The 9,754-nt window shown below is 45.2% G+C and overlaps 1 protein-coding gene across 1 annotated transcript; it reads left to right on the forward strand.

The window, feature by feature from the left end:
* Window positions 1–3,164: 3,164 nt before the first annotated feature.
* Window positions 3,165–6,802, forward strand: LOC128305721 (protein Tob1). Its single transcript, XM_053043308.1, has one exon. The coding sequence runs from the start codon at window positions 3,470–3,472 to the stop codon at window positions 4,367–4,369; it is 900 nt and encodes a 299-aa protein (XP_052899268.1). The 5' UTR covers window positions 3,165–3,469; the 3' UTR covers window positions 4,370–6,802.
* Window positions 6,803–9,754: the final 2,952 nt, after the last annotated feature.

Raw genomic sequence — 9,754 nt, forward strand, 5'->3', positions numbered from 1 at the left:
TACGAGTTCGATTCTAAATATAGACAGTAAAATGATTGGGGGATGCATAGAAGAAAAAAAGAACTGGTAGGGAATGGTGGGAGAGGGGCAGGATGGAACCAAAAATTTTGTTTTTGGCAGCGTTGCCAATTTTTTGGCTAATGCAAATGTCAAAACCTGCCTTAGCCATCGTTATTCGGGCGCCCGAAGGTACCAATTTCGGGCGCCCTGCGGGAGCATTTTCGGGCGCCCTTTCGTGTGACGTTTGGAGCTTGGGTAATATTGGGTGCAGTTGAATTGATATTACACTCCTATCATTCCTACCCCTCGTTCGATGACAGATTGTCCGAATAACAGAAGTTAACGGACATATGCAGGCAGTCCTCAAAATACGCGGATTCGGAGATACGCGGTTTTTGGGAATTTGACAGCTGAGCTAGTTTATAGCACAAAATTTAAGCAAAATGGTGAAAAATTGGTCGAAAATACCTTTTATGTCACATAAAACATTTATCTTTAAATTATTTTAATGCAATCTTTCTAAAAATCGCCTGATTCGCTGCATAAATTAAATGCAGAGAAGGAAGTCGACTCTGTGATTTTGAGGTATAAACGAATTTGCACCAGGATTCCACTTACGCGGAAATTCGAGTTACGTGGATTTTTCCGGGTTATAGCGGTCCGCTATAATAGCGTATCTCGGGGACTGCCTGTAATTGAAATGCGCTTATACATATAACACATAAAACTTTTTATTATAAAAATAATTTATTTAATGTATACTCTTATTTGAAGCTACTTACTATAAATTCTATAAGTAGGGACGGCCCGGTGGTGCGTCGGTCTTCGCACGAGAGGGCCATCCCAACCCCGTATTCAGTACTGACTATCCAGTTACTTGTAAATAAAATTAAGGAAAGCCTGAACTGGTAGCGCTCGACCTCTTGAAGTTGTGTCGAAGAAGAAAAGGTTCGAATCTTCAGCATGTTTGGTTGCGTAATCGATTTAGCTGCCACTAGGAACTACTAAAGGTGCGGTTAACAGGCTTAAGATAAAAGTAAAAAACCTACTTTTCGAATGGTGAAGGATAACGTGTTACCGAAGATATCCGACCTTCCAAATGGCACTCAATCGGAGAATCAAATTCAACACATCGTTGCCAACACGAAGTAACATGATCACGAAAAATCTAAACCAATACTAACATTCTCGTTTGGGCGCTAACAGAGCTTGGAAGCAGTTTTCCTGACCACTTATGGGATTCATCCGCTTATGGGAACTTATCTTACTTACTTACTTATCAGGTCCTACAAACGTTTAGTAGTTTAAGTTTACTGTAGGAGTCCCGTAAATCGAGTGCTGTTAAGCAAACGTTATTGCATTTAAAAATTCATCATAGGTTTTTTTCACCGCCATTTGTCAATTTGTCCATTTTTAATGATGATGATACCATCAAAACTTGAACAAGTTTTGGTCAGAAATTGTCTGAATTTACGCTGGGTATTAAATTCGGTTCGCTGGGTATAAAATTCGAAAATCGAATAATGCGTTTACACTCGGGTTGACGAGTTAAGTTGTTGTTTTTGTACTTTCGAGTTTTTCACGAACCCTGGATAATGCGAAGCAAGGGGTAGTGAGCGAAAGGTACCGATAGCTGTCCATCTCTGTCTTTCGGTGTCGACGACGTTGATGGCAGTAAGGGCTGCTTGCATCGACGCATTCGAATTTTAACCTCCGTGGCATCGAGATCGGTCAGGACGGAGCGTGCAGTTTGGCAACGTCGTGCAAGAGAGCCAAGAGTGGAGAGTAAGGCAGGAGTGTGCGCGAGAGAGAGCGAGTGAGGAAAGGATAAGCGGACTGTACCGTGTGAAAGAGGAAGAGATCGTTTGCCATCTGCAAAGGGAGGAAGCTAAGTGTACAATAGAGAAAAGGGCCCCCGTGATTCGAAAGTTGAACGTGTGCTCTTATTCAACCCCTAACTTGCCCCGGAAAAAACGCAAATCGGCCAACCCTTAGTGAGACGGTGCGCTTCAACATCCTGCTGCAACAATCGAGGTTACCACACGAAACGGACGTTGTGTGTGTGTGTGCGTGTGTGTGCCAACAAAATTAAGGGTGCATTTTTGCGTTGAAATTTCACACTCTTCTGTATTGTGATCTGCACTACCCCCAGCAACCAAGCCAGGTGAAACAAAGCAATCGCAGAAAAAGAAACCTTGTGATTTTTCCTCCTAAGCAAAACGTGTTACAAGCAGGCGCAGCAGCTGCTGCTGGCTTAGCCATAACCAACCAATAGAGAGTGACGACGAGCTACTAATACCAACACACGCAACAATTTGCCCTTCTTTTTTTGCTGCCGTTGTACGACTCGTTTGAACGTGTCTCACTTCTTCTTCTGCCTTGTGCGTGAAGTCATTAAACGAGGCCGACGTTAATTTCTGTGCGTGCGTGCGCGTGTGTGTGTGTGTTTGGCGTATTGTACGAGCTGAAGTTTTTTTTGCAAACTTCACACACAGCGTTTCCGTGTTTCGGCACACACCAACACACATTTGATACGAGCCAAAAGTGCGTTGTGCATACGTATATGCGTGTGTGTATGAATACACTGTAATTTCGTGAAAGCCATCAACGAGTGCGTAAATTGATTGCACGCACCATCACACCAATCTGCTACCCACATAATTGACGGCGAGCTCGCTGGCAACCATCTTTGAAGAATCCTTTTCTCGGGGCTGAGAAAGTGTGCGTGAGCACGAACGTCGAGGGTGAAAAGTGTGCTATAAAGTGGACATCATCTTCCCCCTCGCTGTGAGGAAAACTGTGCGTGCGTACGTGCCTGTGTGTGTGTAGAAGAAGAAAAGCAGGAAGCAGAAAATTGTACACGTACACTAACGGAGCGCACTTTGGAAGCACACCACCACATCGTCAATCATCCCTGGGGGAATACAGACACAATCGCACATACGAGCGATACGCAGTCGATGAGAGCAATCACTTTTTTTACGTGAACGAAAACATCTGCCCCAGTGTGTGTACGTGTACGTGTCGGTAGAGTGTGTGTGCTTGTAGTTTACGTGCGTGCGTGCTATTACGTTGCGTTTTGCAATCGATCGATCGATCGGGATATCTGTTTTCTTCTGGCTCTGTGATAATTTCCCGTGTATCAACCTCATTTCAACCGTTTGCTGCAAGCTTTACGAGAGTCCCCTCTCTGTGTGCTGGAACCACTAACGCGCAAGGCCACCAACACCAATTGCGAGTAATCGAGGGTAGCGCGCGCGCTTGTGTGTGCGTACTGTGTTCCCCGGATCCAGCTTTGAATGTACGCATCATCAGCACCTTGTCCGCACGCGAAAAAGGTGTTAACGAACGCAGCAACAACGCGTCAGCAGAAGCAGTTGAAGGACATTGTCAGCAACAGCACGGAACGTATCGTGTCCTACCCCGCCACTCAGTGACCCACCCCAAACCTCCCTGCAAACGAGCGAACATGAGGATAGAGGTAAATTCGGCCGCGGACTTCCTGATGAACCTGCTCCGGGTACGGAAGGCGAACCAGTTGTCGGAAAACCAGCTGCAGCATTTCAAGGGTTCGCTGGAACAGATCCTGACACGTCACTTCCAGTGCCACTGGTATCCCGATGTGCCGACGAAAGGGTCCGGCTTTCGGTGTCTTCGGATCAACGGGAAGATGGATCCGATTATTGAGAAGGCGGGCCATGCTGTTGGGCTGAATACGGTCGTGCTGCGGAAGTTGCTACCCCTGGAGCTAACGATCTGGATCGATCCCGACGAGGTGTCCTACCGGATCGGGGAGAACGGTACGATCTGTGTGCTGTACGATACGGCCCAGAGTCGCGCGAGTCCATCGTCCGATTTGGACTCGACCGGAAGCAGCAGCGGCATTGCGTGTGACGAGTTCATCATGGAGCGGGTCGGTCGGCTCGATCTGTCCGTGTCGTCCGTGGACAGTGGCAATGGTAGTGCCGGCGCCATGATGGTCGACTACCTGGAGCACACTACCGGAAGCGGTGGCAAACCGCACCAGGGTCAGCAGCAGCACCATAACAACAAGTACAATCACAACCAATCGAACAACAGCCACAACCATCATCATTATGCGAAGCAGCGCCACAGCAACAGCATGTCGTCGTCGTCTAGCGGACAGACTAGTCCACCGCTCAGCCCACCGTACGGTGCCGCCGGCTTCCTAAACCATCAGCAGCAGCAAAATCTGGCCAGATATCAGGCCGCCCAGCAGCATGCTCACGGACCGCAGCAGCACAGCAACAACTTCTATCCGTCGGCCGGCGCGAACGTCCACCAGCCCCAGCAGTACTTCCCCTGGGACAACCAGTTCGTCAACAACAAAGTGCGCACCCAATGTTAAAGTCGACCAGAAAACTCCGTGTGCGTGTGTGTCGCCATGTTAGCACCTGGCATCACCGCCACGCCGCGCCCCGAAGGATCTCTCCCTTAATCAGCAGCAGCTGGTGTCTCCTTAAAGCAACGAGCAAACGAGAAGAAAGTCCCCCTTATTCCCGGTTCTCAAAGAGTACAAGTACAAGAAGATGTGTGTGCGCGTGTTTTTGTTTTTAACGGTTGGAAGCTTAATAAGCCGCAACGAAGGAAGCTTAATAAGGAGCTTATCAAGCAACGGAAGAAAATCGAGCGCGCAGTAAGAAGCGTGCGTTGGTGACGATCCCTGGCCGTTTTTCTTCAGTGTAATGTGATGTTTTTTTTTTGTTCTGTGCTTATGATTGTGCTCGGAAAATGGAATGCAGCAGCAAAAGGATAGTAATAGGAAAAGTGTGTCCCCAAAACACCATTTGTGTACAAAGCAACAAAAAGTCAAACGGAAAGCGGAGTGTGTGAGTGTGTGCGAGATCAAGAGTTCCAACACCGAGAAAGTTCCAGCGCATTCTCTTGGTTTTCTACAAGCAAAATGCTCTAATTCCACTAACGACCAGTACGTCATTTTTCGCCACCTTGCCTGGAAAATGACGTCGAAGTCCGTTTTTTAATTGCCATCAAGAAATCGTGTAAATGTGTAAGATCAACGTATATGTGTAGTCGCGGCTGTGTGTATGCGTATTGCGTGTGTGCCGATCGTTGCGTGCGCACTTGCTCTTCTCGGAGCGGATCGGATCGGATCGGATCGGATCCGGATGTTGTGATTGACGCGCTCCGGGAAACTGATCCGGAATGAAAATAGAGCAGAGAGTTCCTACATTGATATTTGTTTGTAAGACGGCGAAGCAGAGATTGTGAAGAGGCAGGCGCGCGTTGTGGTGGATAAAGTGTACTTTGTCGAATAGCGGTAGTAACGACACACAAGTCACGCTGAAATACAGTGCAAAAATCTCCCACCCAATCCTCTATATAGGCTATGTGAAAAACGAAAACGAAAACAAAAAGAAAAATCCCGGAAATCGCAGGATGCGGGTGACACAACTGTCAACCGCGTGTCATGTGTAGTGCATCCTTGCGGAGAACGACGATGACAGCTGGGTTCTCTGGTGCGTGCCCTTACCCCGTTACGTACCAGAAGGAAGAAGCACGAGAAGAAGAAGGCTGTGGCTACTGCGAAAGGAAGCGGAGACACAGTTAAAAGCAACAGAAGGAAACGGATGATCTTCAGCAAAAAACCTCTAACGGCGCGACGACGACGTGTCTCGTTTGATATCCGCGCACGTGTGATTAACCTCCTTATTTACACCCTACCCCCTGTACCCCATCACAAAGAGACATCAACACCGCACAAGCTGCTGCGGGTTGAATGGAGAGAGAGAACGAGGAGTTGGCGTTAGTTTAAGATGTAACACATGATGCTGACACCACAGCAACACAACACGTGAAGGAGCGATACAGACACCTTGTAGGTGTAGCGCGACGCATTTCAATTGTGATCAATATTAATTTCAAACACACACACACACAAAACGTCTTTATTATACCAGTAGTAAGAAGCAGCAGAAGGGTAATTGCGCGAAAGAGCGAAAAAGGAAAAACCGAGTCAAGAAAGTACGTGCAAAAAATGATGTTTTTTTTGCAGCTTCAAACACAAACTGTGGTGATGAGCGGTTTGGAGTAAACAAAAAAAAACAAAATGGTACGATAATTGTATGAAGGGCAAACAGTAGTACAAGCAAGTAAAACATAATACAGAGAGAGAGAGAAAGAGAAAGAAGAAATGAAAAACAAAAAAAGAAAAGAGAAAAAAAGCAAGAAACGTAAAGTAACGACACCCCCCCCAACATTACATGCGTGTGTGATTCGCTCGTGACTGTGCATGAAAGCTAGCAAAGTAAGCGTTGAAATTAAGCAAAAGTCATATTAACGAATGGATTGCGAAGGAGTGAAGCTGGGAAAAGATACGCAACTGTCGATGATGGACTGTATCCGTATGTGTGCGTGCGCGTATGTGTGCACGGAGAAGAAGAAGAAGAAGAAAACCAATTCTCACGCTCAGTAAAGCAAGAAAGAAGTATAGGAATAGTTTGTAAAGGAAAGCGGGAGAGAAAATCAATACTACTTGTGTTTTTTTGCGAGATACTTTATTTTGTCTACGGTAATATGTGTATTTTTTATAATATACATTTGTGTTTAAATTAAAAACCAACCTCCCACCACCACAACCCCCATCCCCCCACAAAACTCACCAACCAGTCCAAACAAATTAATTTAGTTTTGAAGTGATGAGCGTGTGTGTAATGTTGTGTATAGAGGGAAAAAAAAAACAAAACAAAATGATGCCAGATTTCTGTTCTGTATTACACTTTTTATTGTCCGGTGTGCATTTTTCCTTTCCGTCGTTTCTGCCTTTTTTTTTCACAGCCGCTGCACAGTTATGTGTGTGTGTGCGTGTGTGTGTGTTTTTTTTCTTTTCGTTTTGTTGTTGCAATTTCCATTGTTTGGTAAGCTCGTTCGATCACGAAACCTCACTAAACAATCATGTCAAACCCACTTACGCATCGCCAAACGTCGATCGTGATCGTTTGATTCGATTGTTTTGTGAATTAGAAAGAAAGAGACAAAAAGGCAATGGAAGAGTGATAAAAAACAAAGCAAAAAACACACACACGCATACTACCACAACCCCACGATCTTGTAAGTGTACCGGCTGAGCATAGAGTTGGTGGAAAACGGAAGGAAAAGTGTGGATAAAGTGATAGCGTGATAGAGTGATGGATTGAAGAGAGAGAGAGAGAGAGAGAAAAGGAGTTGTATGAAGATATAAAAATGTGACATGATGATTTTGATAGCGAGTAAGAGCGAGAAGCGAGTGAATCCAATGGGGTGTTAGTAAGAGGGTTTTTTGTTTTAATAAGGTCCATTTCTTCTCCCCACCCTTCCAACCAACAACAACAACCACAACAACATCCACCCCTTCCCGCGCTGACCACCCCTAATGTTTTGCACTACTTCTCCCCATCAGAAACCTCACCCCGCCGCCGGTCCGTTGCGCCTGGACATGTCTGTCTGGATTCATGCGAGAGTTTCCCCATTTTCGTGGGAACCGATTGAAAATAGTAGTAAGTGGCGCAGGCGCGCACGCATGCGGTGAGGGTTTTGTTGTTTTTTCGCGATGGAGAAGTGCACTTTTGGGGGTTGCGGGAAGAAGAAAAAGGCTTTTAAGAGACTGGGTGAAGAGAAGCAGGAGTAGGCTCCCGTCCTGCTTAACGAGCGTGGAAGGGTGGCGAAAAAGTCTAAAAGGGAGTCAGTCGTAGGTAAGGTAAGCGCGCGAAGTGAGGGATAGGACAGGAGAAAGGGATGTGTAGCGATAGGGGAAGAACTTGCGCGATGAGAATCGATTGTTTATAAAGAAAAAAAACTATATATATATATACATACAAACACTATATTTGCTTATAATTATTTTGCTGTAACAATTTTCGAATCAAAGAAGAAAAGAATAACAATCTACACTTGCATTAAAAAACTTTAAAATCAGGCTTCTTTTTTATTTTATTTTTGTTTTGTTCTTATTTGTTTTGTTTTCCATTCCAACATCTTCATCTGTCTGCTTTTTTATTGTTTTGGTTTGTTTGTTCATCTCCTACTGCGTTTGGTTGTCATCGTTACAAGGGTTGCTGTGCGGCAGCTTCGACGTTGTCGCCTACGTTGTTTGCTACGTCTTTCACTTCCATCAATCGCTGCTACTACAACTGCTGGCTCGAGATCATCTAGTATTTTGCTGCTAGTATACGTACGATCGTTCTGGTAAGGTTAGGGAAGAGCGTTTCCCGCCTCAAGGATACTCGCAGGAATTATTGGCGAGCTGCGTTATAAGGGCCGCAAGCAAGGGGACGATTTAAAATTGGAAGGGGGAAATGCTTTGGGCCTTCTGGGTATGCGTCTCACATCGATCGATGATTGTGATCGCTAATGATAGGAGGGAAACACAAATTAAACATCACATCTCCTTCAAGTACAGAGTGTCTAGGAAACTATTGAGATATCAACATTAAAACCGTGTTTCAATCACGAAGTCGGATCTTTCTGATTCTTAATAACTTATACAGATCATGCAATTTCTGGTGTTATGTGTTATGTGAGTAATATAAGCTGAATTCGACAGTTTTGCAACATTTCATCTGTAGCGTCCACGCGAGCGAGGATGAAAGGAACGTTGTTGTGTTCCGTCGAATCGTTTGGCTCCAGATGATGAAAACCAAAGGCAGGACGGGCAATGACCATAAGAAGGATTTTCTTTTTAAATCTCAGAGTTCTCTCTGTAAACCACAACGGATTTATTTCTACATCTTCTAACCATTTCTAGCTTTTCCTTACCTAATTTACCAGAAGCTCATAGCAGCATTCTGATAAGCAATGATCAATGAAGTTGTGTTTTTTGAGCTGACGTTTATCTAAAGTGAACGGTTCTCTTCTTGGTTAAGCATGGATCATTAAATCAGTTGTTAAGTATGAGTTAAGTTAGTGCGTCATACAGATCAGAATTTTTCCCAAAAACTGTTTTACTTAGTCATATGCTCGTTGGTAACGGTACAGGGAACACTACTCTGTTCTTATGTGTTTGGGATGCCTGTTACGCAGTTTCAGGGGCAAAGATTTCGAGACGTTCGGGACAAGTTTTGATAAAGTCTTCCCAACTTAGGGTGGGAAAAAAAGGTTAAACAGGCTTTCAGGCCCCGAAGTAAGTTGTAATCCCGTATGAAAAATGGAAAAGCGACTGAAATCCGAATGTACGATTCGTAAAAGGTGTGGGGTGTGAAACTCATCCAATTGCAACTGCAACTGCGCCGCCATTTGTTTCATTTTGAAAGTGGCATTTTGAATGGAAAAGTATGAACTTTTCACACAGCACATAGCTCCAGCCTGTACGCGAATGTGTGTGTGTGTGTCTGTATGTGTGAGTTGTTTTCTACTTAGCTACCAGGCAGAAGAAGGTACACGGCGATAGTTCGCTTTTTTGGGTGCAAGTGCATCTCCGATCGCACTACGCAAAGGGATTTTCCGTTCAACATCGAACATCGCATACACGCATTGTGTGTTTGGTTGGTGCACGGACGCATGAGTCACGTAGCCACCTTCACACAACGCACACACACGTACACACGTACAAATACCACCCCGCACAACACAACAAAGGCAGAAGCGGGCGGCCCATAGGCTCTGTGCGTTTTTGTTTGAACGCTTTTGTTTGTTCGACTGTTTTGTGTACGAAGAAGCCTTGTCCGTCTCCAGCGAGCGCAAGGTTTTTGTGTTGTGTGTGAGTGTGAGCCTGGGAACAACGGCCATCATGAAAGCCACG

This window comes from Anopheles moucheti, chromosome 3 (assembly GCF_943734755.1).
Source record: "Anopheles moucheti chromosome 3, idAnoMoucSN_F20_07, whole genome shotgun sequence".
Classification (NCBI taxonomy): domain Eukaryota; kingdom Metazoa; phylum Arthropoda; class Insecta; order Diptera; family Culicidae; genus Anopheles; species Anopheles moucheti.

Bases quoted from the DNA above. Each gene is read 5' to 3' on its own strand.
- LOC128305721 (XM_053043308.1), top strand. From the start codon at position 3,470: ATGAGGATAGAGGTAAATTCGGCCGCGGACTTCCTGATGAACCTGCTC.